The sequence below is a fragment of the Theropithecus gelada genome, chromosome 7a (assembly GCF_003255815.1).
Source record: "Theropithecus gelada isolate Dixy chromosome 7a, Tgel_1.0, whole genome shotgun sequence".
Taxonomy (NCBI): Eukaryota; Metazoa; Chordata; class Mammalia; order Primates; family Cercopithecidae; genus Theropithecus; species Theropithecus gelada.
This window is the reverse complement of record NC_037674.1, coordinates 52,827,115-52,848,856: the sequence shown is the minus strand read 5'-3', so window position 1 is coordinate 52,848,856 and position 21,742 is coordinate 52,827,115. Positions and strand designations below refer to the sequence as shown.

Genomic DNA, 21,742 nt, shown 5'->3' with positions numbered 1-21,742 from the left:
TTTGGTAACTATCCTTCTACTTTCTCTGAGTTCAATTTTCGTGGTATTTAGCTACCACAAGTAAGTGAGACCACGTGATGTTTGTCTTTCTGTGCCTGGCTTATTTCATTTACATAATGACCTCCAGTTCCATCCATATTAGTGCAAATGACAGGATCTCATTTTTTTTTAAATGGCTGAATAGCAAGCATTTCATTGTGTGTATGTACATTTTCTTTATCCATTCATCTGGTGATGGCCACTTACTTCCACATCTTGGCTGTTTTGAACAGTGCTGCAACAAACATTAGAGTACAAATCTTTTTGATATTCTGATTTCTTTTCTTTTGTGTATATACCCAGCAGTGGGTTTGCTGGATCATATGATAGCTTTTTTTTTTTTTTTTTTGAGGAACCTCTAAACTGTTCTCCATATTGGTTATACTAATTTACATTCCCACCAACAATGTACCAGGGTTCCATTTTTTTCCACATCCTCTCCAGCATTTGTTAATTGCCTGTGTTTTAGATAAAAACCGTTTTAACTGGGGTGAGATGATAGCTTATTTTAGTTTTGATTTGCATTTCTCTGATGATCAGTAATGTTGAGCACCTTTTCATATGCCTGTTTGCCATTTGTATGTCTTCTCTTGAGAAGTGTTTGTTTATATTTTTTGCCCATTTTAAAATTGGTTTATGAGATTTTTTTCCTATTGAATTGTTTTAGCTCCTTATATATTCTGGTTATTAGTCCCTTTTCAGATGGGTAGTTTGCAAATATTTTCTCCCATTCTGTTGTTTGTCTCTTTACTTTGTTGATTGTTTCCTTTGCTGTGCAGAAGTTTTTTTTTTGTTTTTTTGTTTTTTAACTTGATGTGATCCCATTTGTCCAGTTTTGCATCGTTGCCTGTGCTTCTGGGGTATATTACTCAAGAAATTTTTTGCCCAGACCAATGTCCTGGAGATTTTCCCAAAGTTTTCTTGTAGCAGTTTCATAGTTTGAGGTCTTAGATTTAAGTCATTAATCCATTTTGATTTGAGGTTTGTATATGGTGAGAGAAAGTCAAATTTCATTCTTCTGCATATGGATACCCAGTTTTCCCAGCACCATTTATTGAAGAGACTGTCTTTTCCCCGGTGCATGTTCCTGGCACCTTTGCTGAAAATGAGATCACTGCAGGTGTATGGATTTTTTTCTGGGTTCTTTATTATGTTCCATTGATCTGTGTGTCTGTTTTTATGCCAGTATCATGCTGTTTGAGTTACTATAGTTCTATAGTATAACTTTAAGTCAGGTAATGTGATTCCTACAGTTGTGTTCTTTTCGCTCAGGATAACCTTGGGTATTCTAGGTTTTTTTGTGGTTCCGTATATATTTTAGGATTTTTTTTTTCCCTATTTCTGTGAAGAATGTCATTGGTATTTTGATAGGGATTGTATTGAATCTATAGATTGCTTTGGATAGTATGTACATTTTAATAACATTGAGTCTTCCAATTCATGAACATGGAGTATCTTTCTGTTTTTTGGTGTCTTCTTCAATTTCTTTCATCAGTGTTTTCATTGTAGAGATCTTTCACTTCTTTGGTTAATTGCTAGGTATTTAATTTTACTTCTGTCTACTGTAAATGGAATTACCTTTTTTTTTCTTCCAGATTGTTCACTGTTAGCATATAGAAATGCAACTGGTTTTTGTGTGTTGATTTTGTATCCTGCAACTTTACTGAATTTGTTTATCAGTTCTAATAGTTTTTGGTGGAGTCTTTAGGTTTTTCTAAATATAAGATCATATTATCTGCAAACAAGGATAATTTGACTTCTTCCTCTCCAGTTATTTCTTTCTCATGTCTGACTGCTCTAAGTAGGACTTCCAGTACGTACTCTTTTGAATAACAGTGGTGAAAGCAGGTATCCATTTCATGTTCCAGATCTTAAAGGAAAGGCTTTCAGTTTTTCCACATTCAGTATGATACTAGCTGTTTGTCTGTCGTATATGGCTTTTATTATGTTGAGGTATGTTCCTTCTATGCCCAATAGTTGAGGGTTTTTATCATGAAGGGATGTTGAATTTTGTTAAATGCTTTTTCAGCATGCATTGGAATGATTGCGTGATTTTTATTCGTTTTGTTATATAATATCACATTGATTGATTTGCATATTGTTAAACCATCCATGCATCCCTGGGGTAAGTCACACTTGGTCATGATGAATGATCTTTTTAATGTAATGTTGAAAGTGTTGAACATGTTCAGTTTGCTAGTATTTTGCTGAAGATTTTTGCATCAATGTTCATCAAAGATAATGGCTTGTATTTTTGTTTTTATGATGTGTCTTTGTCTGATTTTGTTATCAGGATAATACTGGCCTCATAGAATGATTTTGGAAGTATTCCCCCCTCCTCTGTTTTTGGAATAGTTTGAGTAGGATTGGTACTAGTTCTTTTTTAAACGTTTGTTAAATTTAGCAGCGAAGCCTTCAGGACCTGAGCTTTTCTTTACTGGAAGACTTTTTATTATGGCTTTGATCTTGTTACTTGTTATTGGTGTGTGCAGGGTTTGGATTTCTTTGTGGTTCAATTTTGATAGGTTGTATGTGTCTTGAAATTTATCCATTCTCTCTAGATTTTCCAATTTATTGGCATATAGTTTCTCATAGTAGCCACCAACGATCCTTTGAATTTCTATGGTATCAGTTGTAGTGTCTCCTTTTTCATCTCTAATTTTATTTATTTGGGTCTTCTCTCTTTTCTTGGAGAGCTTCTTAATCTGAGGTTGAAGATGGAGTCTGTGAACATGAAGAAAATATATGTTGAATGTCATACACGTGCATTTTTTGGGGGATAGGTCCATAGGTTTTCTCAGATTCTTAGGGGAGCCGATGAGTCTCTCAGAAAGGGATGAGTCAGAAGTCTCAATTTCTTCCTTCTTCTTTCCCTGGCCTGCCCTTTTTTTTCCCCCTCTTTCTGTCTTTTTCTCTCAAAAATCCTTGATTAAAACACTGTTACCTCATGGAATCCAATTGTGTGTAATTTCTCCTGCAAGTTTGGATTGTTTTGTCATCTATTGAGTGTCTTGGGAAGCAGTTAGACATAGTAAGCCATAGTAGTAGTATAGTTACCTGATTAAGAATTCTGGCTTCGTCACTTAAATTAATGTGAGGCTTTGGGGTATAATTTAATTTAGCTAAACCTGTTTCCTCCTCTGTAAAATGAAGATAATATTAGTACTTGTAATATAAAATTGCTTCAGTGATTAAATTAAGTATATGTAAATCACTTGGTGCAATGCTTGGCACATAGTATATCATAAATGTTAGATGCTGGCGCAATTGTTATTATCACTGCTGTTATTTTTGTCAGTAGTAAGTAGAGCCCTATATTTTAAAACTCTCTACTAGTTAACCAGCCTCTATGAATTTTTTTTTTTTTTTTTTTTTTTTTTAAAAGAGAGATTTAAGGTCTCACTGTGTTGCCTGGTCTGTTCTCAAACTCCTGGGCTCAAGTGATACTCCTGCCTCAGCCTCCTGAGTGGTTAGGACTACATGTGTATAATACTGTGCCTGGGTAGCCTCTGTTATTTGATGTGTCTTATCTACCTTTCTTCACAAAGTTGGCAATTATTGCCATTAGTTTATGCACATTTTTTCTACAGGCATATTTTTTCTCCTTTTTGTCTTTCTTATGATAATCATATCTTACATTATTTGGGCACTTACTATTTGCTAGCTGCATGTCAAACACTGTGAGCGTTGGAGGAGAAATTGAAAGATTGAGTTCTAGTTTCAGTTTTGTCATTCTTTTGACTTTTGTCAAGAAATTCAGTCTGAGCCTCAGTTTTGTCATCTACAAAATAAGAATAATAATATTTGTCCTGTCTTTACAGCTTGTTGTGATGATTAAATGATAACTATGTTTTCAAAAATCCTTTATAAAATATATTTTCTGCCCTTCTGGAATCTTTGTAAATAAAAGCCTTGGATAGAGCAGTCACATGTAATGTAGAAACAGTTTAACCCCAAAGCATTATTGCCCATTGTACGTTATAAGCAAGGATGGTAAAATGTTACTTTATGATTTTAATTACTTATGATTATGAATGCTATACATATATACCACATTTTATGGATGTGTGATAAATTCATAAACAGCTGGGGATGAGTGGCAATAGTTTTGATAATTTCATAAGATTAGAGTCTGGATTCACAGGAAGCTGCTAGTCCTTTGCTGATCAATGTAGAAAAAACCTTTGGGAAGGAAGTATAATTTAGGAAACTTCCTAAGTTAATTTTAATTTTGAATGGTATATAGAAAGAAATGAGGTGGTCTGGAATATCTGGTAAAGAGCTGTCAGCACTGAGCCTCGGCCAACAGTCTAATGGTAAACCAGCAGTGTAATTGTAGAGCTGTAACTAGAAGATGGTCTCCTGTGGCAATGTAACCTTGAACAACTCAGCTTCTGAACCTCAATTTATTAATCTGTAAAGTGGAGGTAATAATACATACTTTAAGAAGTGTATGAAGCAGGTCAAGAGATATGTTAAGTTGATTTATAATATACAGTTATTCCTCAGTATCCACGGGGGATTGGTTTCATGATCTCTATATTAGTCCATTTTTATACTGCTGTAAAGAACTGCCTGAGACTGGGTAATTTATAAAGCAAAGAGGTTTAATTGACTCACAGTTCAGCATGGTTGTGGAGGCCTCAGGAAACTCATACAATCATGGCAGAAGGCAAAGAGGAACCAAGGCACCTTCTTCACAAGGTGGCGGGAAGAACTGCCCAGCGAAGCGAGGAAGATCACCTTATGAAACCATGAGATCTTGTGAGAACTCACTATCATGAGAACAGTATGGGGGAAACCGCCCCCATGATTCAGTTACCTCCACCTGGTCTCTCCCTTTACATGTGGGGATTATGGAGATATAATTCAAGATGAGATTTGGGTGGGGACAGAAAGCCTAACCATATCAATCTCCCATGGATATAAAAATCTTTGGATGTTCAAGTCCCTTATATAAAATGGTGTAGTATTTGCATATAAGCTATGCATATCCTCCCATAGACTTTAAACAATCTTTAGATTGCTTATAATACCTAATGCAATGTAAATGTTATGTGTAAGTAGTTGTTATACTGTATTGTTTAGAGAATAATGATAGGAAAAAAGTCCATACATGTTCAGTACAGATGCTTTTTATTTCTGGAGTAGTTTTGGTTTGTAGTTGATTGAATCTTCATACAAAAATCCAATCTCTGGAAGCCCTTTTATTTATTTATTTTCGTGTTTTATTTTACTTCACCAGAGTACTGCAGTGGACTGTAAAATAACATCATCTACGACTGGAGATAAACACTTTGATAAAAGTCCCACTAAAACAAGGCATCCTCGGAAGATTGATCTGAGAGCTCGATACTGGGCATTTCTTTTTGACAATCTTCGCCGAGCAGTAGATGAAATCTATGTAACTTGCGAATCAGATCAGAGTGTGGTCGAATGTAAGGTAAGGTTTGCTTTGAGGTCTTGTAATCCATTTGAATTCAGATTCTGGAATTTTTGCTACATCTGACTTGATCTTTTTTTGCTCTGTTGCCCAGGCTGGAGTGTAGTGGCATGATCTTGGCTCACTACAACCTCTGCCTCCCAGGTTCAAGTGATTCTCTTGCCTTAGCCTCCTGAGTAGCTGGGATTACAGGCACATGCCACCACACCCGGCTTATTTTTGTATTTTTAGTAGAGACGGGGTTTCACTGTGTTAGTCAAGCTGGTCTCGAACTCCTGACCTTAAGTGATCCACCCACCTCGGCCTCCCAAAGTGCTGGGATTATAGGCGTGAGCCACCGTGCCTGGCCCTGACTGGATCATTTATCTCACTTTTTCTAGTTTTAATAAATTCTGTATGCTTTTTATTTAATTACCTCTTATGAAAAGTTGTTCTTTTGATCCATACACTAACATCAGCATTATGCTTCAGGTTTTCTTGATTTTGAAGATTTTATTTTGGCATCACCTAGTTATATATTTTATATTCTGTGAAGGATTTGGTAGACAGCTGTCTTGATGCATAGTTCTGGGCAGGGAATCAAAAGGTTGGATACACATCCAGTATTATTTTAAAAATTCTTATCTGTATTCTGCATTGTTGCTGTAGATGGCACTAGTGAGATTTCACATTCTTTGGTTTCATGTTTAATGTCTAATTGGACATTACTCCCTTTCCATTGAGATACTTATCACTCTCCTAATTCACTTTGGTTAGGGAAAAGTGAGATTGATGGCTAACCATAAACAATCCTGGGTGGGATTGGGATGTCATTGTAAGGTGTGTTTTCTAATTTTAAATAATCTTGTGTTCGTAATAGGATATTAAACAGACACATGGTGTAGAGTGTCTCTATCTAAAAAGCCTGGCCTTTTAGTAAGTAGAGACTGTATACCATATTACTTTTTACTGAATAAACCTATTTTGAGGAAAACCAGAGGGATACATGTTTATAGAAATATTAAAGAGATAACTTCTGTTTTTATGGTGAATATGGTTGAAAACCCTGGAATTCATTATTTAACCTTTGAAATATATGAGGGGTTAAAGAAGAGTTACGTATTGAGACAGCAGCTATGTTTTCTCTTAAATTGGAAACAGTCAAAATATGTTTTAGACTAGCTAAAAATATTGGTTATCAAAAGCAGGTTTCAAAATGAACATTAGTTGAAACCATCTAAATATATGTTGTGTGGTTGTTATACTTAAATATTGTTACTATCAGCATGTAAAAACTTTTTTTTTTTTTTTTGAGGCAGGTCTTTTTCTGTTACCCAGGCTAGAGTGTGGGGGTACAAACATGGCTCACTGAAGCCTTGACCTTCTGGGCTCAAGCAATCTTCCTCCCTCAGCCTCCTGAGTAGCTGGGACCACAGACATACGCCACCATGCCTGGCTAATTTTTAAAAAATTTTTATAGCGATGAGGCCGCACTATGTTGCCCAGGTTAGTCTTGAACTCCTGGGCTTAAGCAATCCTCCTACCTCAGCATTCCAAAGCTGTGGGATTATAGGCATGAGCCACCATGCCCAGCCACTTTTTATGTTTAAAGAAAAATATTTTTAAGTTTAAAAATCATATTCTTGGAGTATAATGAGTCAGTATGTTGTAGTAGAAGACACTACTGGACTTAGTTTTCTGTTATGCTTTGTAAACTGAGCATTTGGGCTTAGAATAGCTCTAGATTACCTCTAGAGATTAATCAAAGCAGCAGTTTCTTTTTTTTTTAATTAAAAATAACAAATGACTGATTGAAATCAAATTTGCTTGAAAATATATATACTTCTTTAGAGTAAAGTGAGATTGACCAATTGCAATTACGTCTTTTTGTGATAAGCAGAAACTCTTGTACCTTTCTCTGACACAACTGTGTTTTAGGAAGCTAGAATTGGCCACAAGAAAATGTGGATTTTATTTCTGGTTCTGTCACTTATTCCAAGCTTTATAAAAGCTTAATAGCAATAGAAATTTTTTGTGTAAGTTGTAGATTAAAAGAATGGAGAAAGTTTTGACAAAGTGAGAGGAATAGAGATGTGTTTTCCATTCTTTGTACTGTGCCAAGATGCTCAAAGGCTTATGCTGAGAAATCTAGGAGTTTAAAAGGTATTTTTATATTCAACTCTTCTCCTTATCCAAGACTTACAGGTAGTGATGTATAAAAGATACAATTTAACGTTTGGTCTAAGCACATGCTGGGTATATACTAACTAGTTTTCTTGTTTTGTTTTGCTTTATTCTCATTATTAAGGCACTGCCATCCATGATCTCATTTGGTTAGTATCTTTATGAGATACATGACTCAATAATTTTTCCTCATTTTGTAAGTGGATTCAGCCATTGTTTTGTTAATGCATTGAAAGATTTATTCCTATTTGTGATTTTTATGTTTTAACCTTAGTTAAAATAATCACAGTTCAGTTCTGTGTCTCATACGTAAAATGCAGTTAATAACACATTAGGCAGGCGGATCACGAGGTCAGGAGATCGAGACCATCCTGGCTAACATGGTGAAACCCCATCTCTACTAAAAAATACAAAAAATTAGCCGGGCGTGGTGGCGGACGCCTGTAGTCCCAGCTACTCGGAGGCTGAGGCAGGAGAATGGCGTGAACCCGGGAGGCGGAGGTTGCAGTGAGCCGAGATGGCGCCATCGCACTCCAGCCTGGGGCAACAAAGCGAGACTCCGTCTCAAAAAAACAAACAAACAAACAAAAAAAACACATTATGTAATTCACATAAGTATAGCGTGATGTGAAAAGTATCTTTCCTGTTTGCCAGGGATTTCTGAGTACATGCTAACTTTGTAATCAAAAGAAGCTACGTTCCTGATTTTTTGAGTTTGAAGGTTGTGCCTGTTTATGACATCGGCTACTTTACTACATAAATTGCTAAGAACTGACATTGCAGCAAAACTCTACTCTAAGCATTACCCCTACATTTCCCTTGCTCTGTTGCAAGGTAGGCTAGAGTGGGTTAGGGGAATTGCTTTTTGGAGTGTGCTTAGTTAATGAAGTGGTGGCCATTCCCTCATTTGTTCTCACAAAATTTTGAGGTAAGGGTTGAAAGAGTTGGTTGTGAAATTTGTGGGTGTGGCTGCTGGAAGGGGAGATTGGCATCTTCTTCTCTGGTTGAATGTTTGTTGTGTGGACTGATTTTGGTGTCTCTGGAATGTATTGAGAGAGTTTGGAGAAAACATGCTGGGAATACATTTTATTTTCCTTTCCTTGTTTCCCATTTCAATCTGGAGGGAACTAGATGTGTATCTCTGGAGGCTTGGGGGCTCCTTTGGATAAAGAGACTGGCACCTGCATCTGGCTTAGAGATTTCATAGCACAGTAGACTTGCTGGAGTAACCTGTGCCAGCTGGGCTTGAAGACTCTAGGATAGTTCTCAGTGATCAAGTAAAGAAGACCTGAGTGTATCTAATGATCTATTTGAGGGAAGGAGCATAGGCACAGATGAAGGTGTTAGAGTCATAGGAGCTTCCTCTGGGGACACTTGGCTAGGTGAGTATATGTAAAACTCTGATGGAGTTGGGCCCCAGTGTCTCTTATTCTCATATTTGTTTCCATGTGTACTCAATCTTTAGCTCCCACTTATAAGAGAGAACTTGGTACTTGGTTTTCTATTACTGCATTAGTTTGCTTAGGATAATGGCCTCCTGCTGCATCCATGTTCCTGCAAAGCACATGATCTTGTTTTTTCCTGTGTCTGCATAGTATTCCATGGTGTATATGTACCACATTTTGTTTATCCAGTCTACCATTGATGGGCATCTAGGTTGATTCCATGTCTTTGCTATTGTGGATAGTGCTGCAGTGAACGTATGTGTGCATATATCTTTTTGGTAGAGCAGTTTATATTCCTTTGGGTATATACTCAATAATGGGATTGCTGGGTCAAATATTATTTCTGTTTTCAGTTCTTTGAGAAATCTCCAAACTGCTTTCCATGGTGACTGAACAAATTTACATTCCCACAGTAGTGTATAAGCATTCCCTTTTCTCCACAACCTTGTCAGCATCTGTTTTTGACTTAAACAATAGCCATTCTGTCTGGTATGATGTGGGATCTCAGTGTGGTTTTGATTTGCATTTCTCTAATGATTAGTGATGTTAAACATTTTTTCATATGCTTGTGTATGTATTGTTTTTTTTTTTTGAGACGGAGTCTTGCTCTGTCACCCACGCTGTAGTGCAGTGGCACAATCTCAGCTCACTGCAAGATCCGCCTCCCAGGTTCACGCCATTCTCCTGCCTCAGCCTCCCGAGTAGCTGGCACTACAGGCACCCGCCACCATGCCCGGCTAATTTTTTGTATTTTTAGTAGAGACGGAGTTTTACCGTGGTCTTGATCTCCTGACCTCGTGATCCGCCCGCGTTGGCCTCCCAAAGTGCTGGGATTACAGGCATGAGCCACTGCGCCCGGCCATGTATGTATTCTTTTGACAAATGTCTGTTCGTGTACTTTGCCCAGTTTTAAATGGGGTTGTATAATTTTTCTGACTGATGTGAGATAGTGTCTCATTGTGGTTTTGATTTGTATTTGTCTGATGAATAGTGATGTTGAGCATTTGATATGGTTTGGCTCTGTCCCCACCCAAATCTTACCTTGAATTGTAGTTCCCATAATCCCCACATGTCGTGGGAGGTAATTTAATCATGGAGGTTGTTACCCTCATTCTGTTCTCGTGATAGTGAGTGAGTTATCATGAGATCTGATGGTTTTATAAGGGGCTTTTCCCCCTTTTGCTTGGCACTTCTCCCTGCTGCTGCCACATGGAAGAAGGACGTGTTTACTTCCCCTTCCACCATGATCATAAGTTTCCTGAGGCCTCCCCAGTTATGCCGAACTGAGTCAGTTAAACCTCTTTCCTTTATAAATTACCCAGTCTCAAGTATGTCTTTATTAGCAGTGTGAGAGCAGACTGATACAGCATTTTTTATATGCTTGTTGACTGTGTTATGTCTTTGAGAAGTGTCTGTTCATGTCCTTTGCCCATTTTTTAATTGGGGCTGTTTGTGTTTTGCTTGTTGATTTAAATTCCTTATAGATTCTAGATATTGGATCTTTGTCAGATGCATAGTTTGTGAATATTTTCTTCCATTTGGTACTTGTCTGTTTACTTTGTTAATTGTTTCTTTTGCTGTACAGAAGATGTTTAATTATGTCCCACTTGTCTATTTTTGTTTTTGTTGCAATTGCCTTTGGGGATTTTGTTATGAAATTGTTGCCAAGACATACATCCAGAATGATATCGTCTAGGTTTTCTTCTATGGTTTTTATAATTTGAGGGTTTACAATTACTTTTTTTTTTTTTTTTGAGACAGTGTCTCGCTCTGTCGTCCAGGCTGGAGTGCAGTGGCATGGTCTCGGCTCATTGCAAGCTCTGCCTCCCAGGTTCATGCCATTCTCCTGCCTCAGCCTCCTGAGTAGCTGGGACTACAGGTGCCTGCCACCACGCCTGGCTAATGTTTTGTATTTTTTAGCAGAGACAGGGTTTCACCGTGTTAGCCAGGATGGTCTCAATCTCCTGACCTCATGATCTGCCCGCCTCGGCCTCCCAAAGTGCAGGGATTACAGGCATGAGCCACCGTGCCCGGCCTACAATTACTTTTTAAATCCATTTTCAGTTGATTTTTATGTATGGTGAAAGGAAGTGGTCCAGTTTCAGTCTTCTGCGTATGGCTAGCTAGTTATACCAGTACCATTTATTGAATAAGGAATCCTTTATTCATTGCTTGTTATTGTTGACTTTTTGAAGACATGATGATTGTAGGTGTGTGGCTTTATTTCTGGGTTCCCTAACTAGTTTCATTGTTCTATGTATCTGATTTTCGTACCATGCTATTTTTGTTACTATAACCTTGTAGTATGGTTTGAAGTGAAGTAGTGTTCTGCCTCCAGCTTTGTTCTTTTTGCTTAGGATTGCTTTGGCTATTGGGGCTCTTTTTTGGTTGTTAATTTTAGAATAGTTTTTTTTTGAATTCTGTGAAAAATGACATTGGTAGTTAGGAATTGGCATTGGTAGTTGGTAGTTTGGAATTGGTAGTTGGTAGTTTGGCATTGAATCTGTAAATTGCTTTGGTCAGTATAGCAATTTTAACAGTATTGATTCTTCCTATCCATGAGCATGGAATATGTTTCCATTTGTTTGTGTCATCTCTGATTTCTTTCAGCATTGTTTTATAATTCTCTTAGAGGTCTTTCACTTCCCTGGTGAAATTTATTTCTAGATTTATTTATTTATTTATTTTCTTGTGCCTAATGTGAATGGGATTGTGTTCTTGATTTGGTTCTCAGGTTGAATGTTATTGGTGTATAGAAATGCTACTGATTTTTGTGCATTGATTTTGTATCCTGAAACTTAAGTTATCAGTTCTAAGAGCCTTTGGACAGAGACTATAAGGTTTTCTAGGTATAGAATCATATTGTCTGCAGAGACAGCTTGACTTCCTCTCTTCCTATTTGGATACCTTTTATTTTATTCTCTCAGCTGATTGCTCTGGCTAGGATTTCCACTACTGCATTGAATAGGAGTGGTGAGGTGGGAATCCTTGTTTTGTTCTGGTTTTCAAGGGGAATAGTTTCAGCATTTGCCCATTCAGTGTTATTTTAGCTGTGATGGTGTCATGGAGCCTCTTATTATTTTCAGTTATGTTATCTTGATACCTAGTTTATTGAAGGTTTTTAACATGGAGTGGTGTTGAATTTTATTGAAAGCCTTTTCTGGGTCTGTTGAGATGCTTATGTGGTTTTTGTTTTTAGTTCTGTTTATGTGGTGGATCACATTTATTGACTTGCATGTGTGAACCAACCTTACATCTCAGGAATAAAGCCTACTTCATCATAGTGAATTAACTTTTTGATGTGCTGCTTGATTCTGTTTGCTAGTATATTGTTGAGTGTGTGTGTGTGTGTGTGTTTTTTTTTTTAAATCTGTGTTCATCAGGGACATTGGCCTGAGCTTTTCTGGTTTAATTTATTCCTAGACATTATTGTGTGTGTGTGTGTGTGGCTATTGTGAATGGGATTGTGTTCTTGATTTGGTTCTCAGGTTGGACGTTATTGGTGTATAGAAGTGCTACTGATTTTTGTATACTGATTTTGTATCCTGAAACTTTACTGAAGTTGTTTATCAGTTCTTGGAGTCTTTGGATGTTGCGTCTCCTCCCGGTTTTGGTATTAGAATGATGCTGGCCTCATAGAATGAGTTAGGGAGGAGTTCTTTCTCAATTTTTGGGAGCAATTTTGGTAGAATTTTTATTAGCTCTTCTTTGTATATCTGATAGAATTCAGCTGTGAATCTGTTTGGTTCAGGGATTTTTTTGGGTTTTAGGTTTTTTCTTAATGATTCCATTTCAGAACTCATTATTGGTTTGTTCAGGATTTCAGTTTCTTCTGGGTTCAGTCTTGGGAGATTGTATGTTTCCGAAAATTTATCCATTTCTTTTAGGTTTTCCAGTTGGTATGCACAGAGGTGTCTGTAATAGTCTCTGAGGACTTCTTGTATTTCTGTGGGGTTGGCGGTAATGTGAACTTTGTCATTGCCAATTGTGTTTATTTGGATCTTTTTTTTCTTTATTAATCTAGCTAGCTGTCTATCAACTTTGTTTATTTTTTTCTAAGAACCAACTTTTCTTCATTGATCTTTTGTATGGATTTTCATGTCTCAACGTTGTTCAGTTCAGCTCTTCCTTAGTAGTATGGTGGTAAGTATCCTTGCCCATCAGTGTTGTTGAGTTCAGCTCTGAGTTTGGTTATTTCTTTTCTTTTGCTAGCTTTGGGGTTGGTTTGCCCTTGTTTGTTTGTTTTTTTTTTTTTTTGAGACGAGTCTTGCTCTGTCCCCCAGGCTGAAGTGCAGTGGTGCGATTTCGGCTCACTGCAAGCTCCGCCTCCTGGGTTCACGCCGTTCTCCTGCCTCAGTCTCCTGAGTAGCTGGGACTACAGGTGCCCGCCACCACGCCTGGCTAATTTTTTTGTAGTTTTAGTAGAGACGGGGTTTCACCGTGGTCTTGATCTCCTGACCTTGTGATCCACTCGCCTTGGCCTCCCAAAGTGCTGGGATTACAGGCGTGAGCCACCGCCCCTGTTTTTTTTTTTTTTTTTTTTTTTTGACTTCCTCTAGGTATGATGTTGTTAATTTGAGATCTTTCTAACTTACTGGTGTATGCATTTAGTGCTATAAACTTTCCTCTTAACACTGCTGTAGCTGTGTCCAAGAGATTCTCTTATGTTGTTTCTTTGTTTTTATTAGTTTCAAAGAGTTTTTTGATTTGTATCTTAGTTTCATTGCTTATCCAAAAGTGATTCATGAGCAGTTTGCTTAGTTTCCATGTAATTGTATGTTTTTGAGAGATCTTATTATAGATTTCTGTTTTTATTGCACTGTGGTCTGAGGGTGTAGTTGGTATGATTTCCCTTTGAATTTATTGAGAATTGCTTTATGGCTGAGTGTGTGGCTCATCTTAGAGTATGTGCTATGCGCAGATGAGAAGAATTTATATTCATTTGTCATTGGGTGAAGTATTCTGTAGATAGCTGTTAAGTCCATTTGGTCAAGTGTCAATTTAGGTCCTTAATATCTTTGTTAATTTTCTACCTTGATCTGTCTAACACTGTCAGTAGGGTGTTGAAATCTCCTGTTATTATGTGTGGTTATCTAAGTCTCTTCATAGGTCTCTGAGAACTTATGTCATGAATCTAGGTGCTCTAATGTTGGGTACATATATGTTTAAGATGGTTAAATCTTCTTGTTTAATTGAACCCTTTATTAATATGTAATACTCTTCTTTGTTCTTTTTGATTATTTTTGGTTGAAAATCTGTTTGAAATAATGGCAACCCCTGCTTTTTTTGTTTTCTGTTTGCTTAATAAATCTTTCTGCATCCCTTTACTTTGAGTCTGTGGTTGTTGTTGCATGTGAGATGCGTCTTTTGAAGGCAGTCTACAGTTGGGTCTTGCTTCTTTATCCAGCTCACCACTCTGTGCCTTTTAAGTGAAATGTTTATATTATATTCAAGGTCAATATTGATATGTGATGCATTAATCCTATCATCATGTTATTAGCTGGTTGATTCTTATGTCGACTTGATTATATAATTGTTTTGTTGTGTCAGTGGGCCCTTATGGTGGCTGGTGTTGTTTTTTCATTTTCATGTTTAGCACTCTCTTAGGGACCTCTTTTAAGGCAAGTCTGATGGTAATGAATTCCCTTAGCATTTGCTTGTGTCAAAAGGATTTTTTTTCTCCTTTGCTTATGAAGCTTAGTTTGGTTGGATATGAAATTCTTGGTTGGAATTTATTTTATTTAAGGATACTGAATATAAGCTCCCAATCTCTTCTGGCTTGTAGGGTTTCTGCTGAAAGGTCTGCTGTAAGCCTGATGAGTTTTCCTTTGTAGGTGACCTGCCCTTTCTCTCTAGCTGCCTTTAAGGTTTTTTCTTTTGCATTGACCTTGGAGAATCTGATAATTATGTGTCTGGGGGATGCTTGTCATATAGTATCTTGCAGTTGTTCCCTAAATTTACATGTTCATGTGTCTAGTGAGGTTGGGGAAATTTTAATGGACAATTTCTGCTTGTTCATTCTTACACTGCTATGAAGAAATACCTGAGACCAGGTAATTTATAAAGAAAAGAGATTTAATTGGCAAATGGTTCCACAGGCCATACAGGAAGCATGTAGCATCAGCTTCTGGGGAGGCCTCAGGGAGCTTTTACTCATGGCAGAAGGCAAAACAGGAACAGCAGGCGTCTTACATGGCAGGAGCAGGACCAAGAGCGAGGGGGAGGTGTCACACACTTTAAACAACCAGATCTCATGAAAACTCTTATCATGAGGACAGCACCAAAGGGATGGTGCTAAGCCGTTCATAAAGGATTCACCCCCATGATTCAGTCATCTCCCACTAGGCCCTCCAGCACTGGGGATTACAATTGAATTTGAGATTTGGGAGGAGACACCAATCCAACCGTATAATTCCTCAAGTATGTTTTCCAAATTGCTTGCTATATCTCCAACTCATTCAGGAATGCCAGTGCGTTAGAAGTTTGGTCTCTTTACATAATCACATATTTCTCAGAGGTTTTGTTCATTTTTTAAAATTCCTTTTTCTTTATATGCCTGCATTGATTTGAAAGAGCAGTCTTTGAGCTCTAAGATTCTCTCCTCAGCTTCATGTATTCTCTTATTAATGTTTCCAATTGTATTGTGAAATTCCTGTAGTGACTTTTTCATTTCCAGAAGTTCAGTCTGGTTCTTCCTTAAAATGGTGATGTTGTCTTTCAACTCGTAGATTCACTGTTTACCTTGCATTGGTTTTCAGCCTTCTCCTGTATCTTGTGGAGTTTCCTTCCCATCCAAATTCTGAATTGTAGGTCTTTCATTTCAGCCATCTCAGTCTGGTTAAGAACCATTGCTGAGGAGCTAATGCAGTTATTTGGAGATAAGAAGATACTCTGGTTTTAGAATTGCCAGAATTTTTATGCTGGCTGTTTCTCATCTGTGTGTGCTGATGTTCTTTTAATTTGTGAAGTTGCTGTTCTTTGGATAGAGCTTTTTGCTTTTATATTCTTTGATGCCTTTGAGGGTTTGACTGTGATATAATTTGGTTTATTCAGTTGGCTTCATTTCTGAATGCTTTCAGGCCACCAAGCCTCAGCACAGCACTCCTGTGCTGTGGACTCTAACCCTGGGGGGCTGGAACTAGGCCTGCAGCTTTGTTCTCTGTCCCCTAGAGTTCAAGCACCTACTGCACTGGAGGGATTGAGGTAATCCCAGTCAGCTGACAACCACGTTCTGATGGGCTGCTAGCAAATATGCTCTGGTGGGGTGATGGAAGGGGTTGTGGGAGAGTATGCTGTGGTGTGGTGCGGGGGCATCGTGGGTGAGTGTGTACCAGTGTGGTGGTGGGGCAACCACAGGTGATTGCACACCAGTAGGGTGGTAGGGGGTGCTGTAGGTGAGTCCTCACCAATGGGGTGATTGAGGGGGAGGGGTTGGTGTACACCAACAGGACAATGGGGGCCCTATGGGTGTGCATAGTGGTGGTGGGTCCTCATGCACGTGCAGCCTGACAAGGGGATGTTGTGGGTGTGTGTGTGCGGGCAGGGTCCTGTCTACAAAAGCACTCCTATGGGAGGGTGGGGGCTGGGAAAGAGTTATGGTAGTGGCCACTGAGAAGCATTTCAGTGGGGCCACTGTGGCTGTGTTGCGAGTGCGTGTGGTCAGGGAGGGACCCTGGAAGAGGCCAGCAAATGCGAGCATTTAGATCATACTGGCCCTGTACTGCAGGCAAGACAGCCCTGCTCTCTCCTGGTCTGGCAGCTAAGAAAGGCCAAAGCCCTTTCTATAGGAGTATGGCAAGTCTTGGGGAATGGGAGCCCATGACCACTCTCCATAGTAGCTGTCCCCATGCCTAACCCTCTGGGCTCCATGCAGTTTGCAGTTCTTTCTCTGCCAACTCCCCGGGCAGTTCTCCCTGCCATCTCAAATGCCTGTGGAGGTCATGAGGGGCTCCTGCAGGTCTGTGGTGAGGGTGGACCACTCCATGCCTGTTTTACTCACCCCTTCTTTAGGAGCCACTTTGGGCCAGGAACGGGTCATGGTGCTTGGCAACCCTGTTCAGGGTTCCCAGCTTCCTTCCCCTTCAGCCCCAGAGTCTGTGTTCTCCTTCTGTCCACTCTCAACGCCTTCTTTACAAAGATCTGCTTGGAATGTGCCAGTCTAATTGATGTTTTGATCTTTCTTGGTGGGTGAAGCTCTTCTTCCTGGCTACATCTAGTTGGTCATTTTGACTCTTCTCCTCTCTCACAACATTTTAAACTGGTAAAACTAAGTTCATGATCTCTCCATCCCACCTCAAACCTGATGTGTTTCTCTTCCTTGAATGGCACATACTACTTCTACCTCCAGGTGTTTGTGCTTGAGACCTGGGAGACATCCTTGGTTCCTCCCCTCACCTCACAAAACCACTCACTATCCAATGGATTAATTCCTTTCAGAATTACCTCCTAAATCTTTCCAGTCCATTCATGTCTCTCACTCTACTGCTACCATCCTAGTCCAAGCTGTCATAAAATCCTTAGATTACAAGTGAAGCCTTCTAACAGGACTCCCTGCGTCCTTCTAATAGATTCTCCACACTGCAGGCAGATTGCTACTTTAAAAATGACAAATATCTTTGGGAGGCTGAGGCAGGCGGATCATGAGGTCAGGAGATCGAGACACTCCTGGTGATGAAACCCCGTCTCTACTAAAAATACAAAAAATTAGCCGGGCATGGTGGCAGGCGCCTGTAGTCCCAGCTACTCGGGAGGCTGAGGCAGGAGAATGGCATGAACCCGAGAGGTGGAGCTGTCAGTGAGCTGAGATCGCACCACTGCACTCCAGTCTGGGCGACAGAGCGAGACTCCATCTCAAAAAAAAAAAAAAAACCAAAAAACCCAAATATGTCTCTCTCATTATTTTGAAGTTGTTCGAAGGTTTTTCTTTACTCTGAACATCAAAATCCTTAACATGGTGATATTAAGGATCTTGAGTGACTTGATCCATAAATTCTTCATTTCACACCACTTTTGTCCCCTCCCTTCTGCCTCATGTAAATTAGACTTCCTTTGGTTCCGTAACCATATCATGTCCTTGCATGTTTCCTGGCCTTTCCATGTTCTAATTTTTCTGCCCAGAACACTCTTTCCTCCTTCTTGCCCAACATCTTCTTATCTCCCTCATTTCTTTTACTTAACTCTTATTCATAATTTACGTTTCAGCCTAAGTGTCACTTTCCCAGGGGAGCCTAACTTATGTTTCAGACTATGATATGCTCTTATAGTGTATATGCTTCTCTTTGGAAATATATATCACAGTTGAAATGAAATAATTATATATTTAGTTGTTTAATATCTGTCTCCCTTTCTAGATACTAAGCTCCATCAGGATAGAAACAACACTGTATTGTTTACCCCTCCATCTTCAGTACTTGGTACTGGCACTGGATCATAGGAAATGCCTAGTAAATAGGTGTTGAACGGGTGTGTGAAGCCATGAGACTACATACACAGTTGCACTGACGTTAGTCTTCATAGTTATGTGATTCTTAATTCCCCCAGTGATCCTTAGCAGCCAGTCATATGCTAAAAAGGTACAAAGATGGTGGGTATATGGATTAATCTTGGGCTAGTATTCTTCAAGCAGATGCATTGGAATTTCAATAGAGTAAAAGGAGTTGAAGAGGGTAAGAGAGTAGTTGGAGTAATGGGCCATGGAACCTAAGCTGATGGGGAAAGAAATGATTATAAGAGAAGCCTGATAGTGATGCTAAGTATTTACAAATACTCCTTGAACATGAAGGAGTGAGTAAGATGGATTCTCTGTAGATAGAAAGTGTTAGGTTTATGTTTATATTTTTGAAATTAATACTTGGATCCTCCAAATACTAGTTTTCTTAATCTCCTTGATCTGTCAGATAGTGTATGTATCGTGCCTCCTCCCACCATTCCCAAGTCCCCAAAATCCATTATATCATTCTTTATGCCATTGCACATCCTCACAGCTTAGCTTCCACTTATAAATGAGAACATAAAATATTTGATTTTCCATTCTTGAGTTATTTCATTTAGAATAATGGCCTCCAACTCCATCCACATTGCTGCAAAGGTCATTATTTCATTCTGTTTTATGGCTGAGTAGTATTTCGTGGTATATATATACCATGTTTTTTGTTGTCCACTTGTTGATGGATATTTAGGTTGGTTTCATATTTTTGAAATTGTGAATTGTGCTGCTATAAACATGTGTGTACATGTGTCTTTTTCATATAAGGACTTTGTTTCCTTTGGGTAAATACCCAGTAGTGGGATTGCTGGATCATTTGATCCAGCCTGGCCCTTAAATGCTTTTCATTGTGAATTCTGTTTTGTCTGATATTACTGTTGTAATCTTTTTGTTTTGGTTTGCCTGTTATACTTTAGCTCAGGAATTGAAATTTGTTACAGAGAACATGAGATTCAGGACAAGGATAGAAGGCTAAGAGTTCACTTGTGCATTTATGGGAGTTGGCTTCTGTTACCTCACCATTGTCTTACATTAATAGCCATCCTTTCTTCATCTGTATCTGTATCTTTTCTTCTTAGCCTTACTCCGCATATTCCCTGTTGTGTTTCATGCATTGTAGTCTTCACAGTAAAATTTTACTGTTTGATTGGTTAAATAATTAATTTCTTCTGTATATGTAACATTTACTAAAGCATTGTCTTATGAGTGTTTAAGTTGTAGAGATAGATAGCTGTCATTTTTTACTCTGTTTAACATGACACTTTATTGACAATTTCTGGGTTGACAAATCTTTGTTCCTTATATCTAGTTTTCATATACATTATCATCAGTATGATAGAGCATTGATTTTTTTCCTTTTGGGTATTTTGAATAATGGAATAACTTGAGACTGTAATTATCATGTCATAACTACTGTTGGATTTGTCAAATTTGACTTGTCTGGTTTTCTCAGTCTGTTTTCTATTGCTTATAACAGAATACTAGAACCTGGGTAATTTATAAATATAATGTATATTTATAAATATTATTTATAAAATAATTATATATTATATAAATATATATAAATCTTATCTTTATAATTATAAGGATGAGAAATTTATTTCTCATGGTTATAGAGGGGCTTTATCTTGTTTGGGCCTTCTTGCTGGTGGGGACTCTCTGCAGAGTCCCAAGACAACATACGACATCACATGGTGAGGGGGCTGAGCCTACTAGCTCCTCCTCTTATAAGTGCACCAGTCTCATTCCCATGCTAACTCATTAATCCATTAACCCATCAAACCATTCGTGAGAGCAGAGCCTTCATGGCCCAGTTATCTCTTAAGGGCCCCACCTCTTAATACTGCCACAGTTGAGGATTAAATTTCAACATGAGTTTTTAAGGAGACAAATATTCAAACCATAGCACTGGGATAAATCCCTAGTTATGTTAGCCTAGTTTCTAGACATAGATATTATACCATTTTATACCATACTTTCATTTTTCAACTATTTCTTCCTGATTTATTTATTTTTGTTGATGGAACTACCATTCTTTTAGTCACCTGTGTTCTATATTGTGTTGACTACAAAGTTCCTATCCATTCATCTTTTGCATTGTATTTTTTTTTCCATTCACAAACTCCTTCCCTCTTTCCTAGTGTCAAGATACTGCTTTTTGAAGACCCTTATTACTCTCCGGTGAAGTGTTATCTTTTTGGTATGTCCTCCTCTAGTTTTTTCTTTTTATAGTCCTTCATATTACTTTCCTGCTGTAAAACTTGTAAAAATTCTATCTCTATAGTCTTCTGAATCCACAGTAGACTAATCATTTTGGCTTTTAAAACCTCCTACTGTATGGTCTTAGTTGACTTTTTTGGTTACGTTATAAGCCGCCTGTATACTCACTACAGAAGAGCTTGAGAAAGCTGAGTCTTCAGGACTGAATCCACAGGCTTTGGTATTCGAAGTGGAGACGTATTTTTAAAAAATGAATTAGTGTCTCTCATTTGGGAACTGGCATAATGCAACAGGATGAAATAACCTCAGCCCTGAGATTTTGTTGGACTTAATCTCAGTAGCAGTCATCTGTAGATTTTAGACAAAGAGAGGAAATGGAAAGAAAGAGAAATGGGATGTTGGGAAGTGGACATTTGTTCAAATCAATTTGGTGGAAGAATAGTAACTGGAGGGTGAAATCCAGTTCCACCTTACTGTTTTTTGTCTAATTCATTACAATTTAGACACATTACAACTTAGCTTTGTCAGAAAAAAAAGGAATGAAAATCATGTATGTGATTGGTAATAGAAACCAAAATATTGCAGAATATGAAACTGAATAATAAATAAGCCAGGAGATCTGAATGTGATCTTAAAAATCATATAATCTAGCCTTTTTATCTAACTGATGGGAAGCTGTAAAACTAAATGATGTGTCAGAAATTACCCAATGAGTTAGCCTCAGAGCTAAGGACTGGAAACACAAGTGGACTTACATTTTATTCAACCACATTTAATGAAGATTACAACATGTGCTGTTTTGGGTGAAGTATAACAAAAATGCCTTAGATCAAACACATCATGTTGATTTAGATGCCACAGTTTTTTTCTTTTATAATTTATTTAAAGATTTTCTTTTAGGAGGGAACATCCATGCTGCTCCTTCTGTGGATGTCGCCTTGGGTTATT

General features: G+C 38.2%; 1 protein-coding gene across 2 annotated transcripts in view; it reads left to right on the top strand.

Annotated features, from left to right (window-relative positions):
• Positions 1 to 21,742, top strand: part of SCAPER (S-phase cyclin A associated protein in the ER) — a 583,444-nt gene that overhangs the window by 59,147 nt on the left and 502,555 nt on the right. For both annotated transcript variants that reach the window (XM_025390645.1, XM_025390644.1), the window contains one exon: positions 5,285 to 5,482. Coding sequence is in view for 1 of the 2 variants with exons in the window: in XM_025390644.1 (XP_025246429.1) it covers positions 5,285 to 5,482 (198 nt within the window). In the remaining variant the exon portion in view is untranslated. The remainder of the gene's footprint in view (positions 1 to 5,284; positions 5,483 to 21,742) is intronic.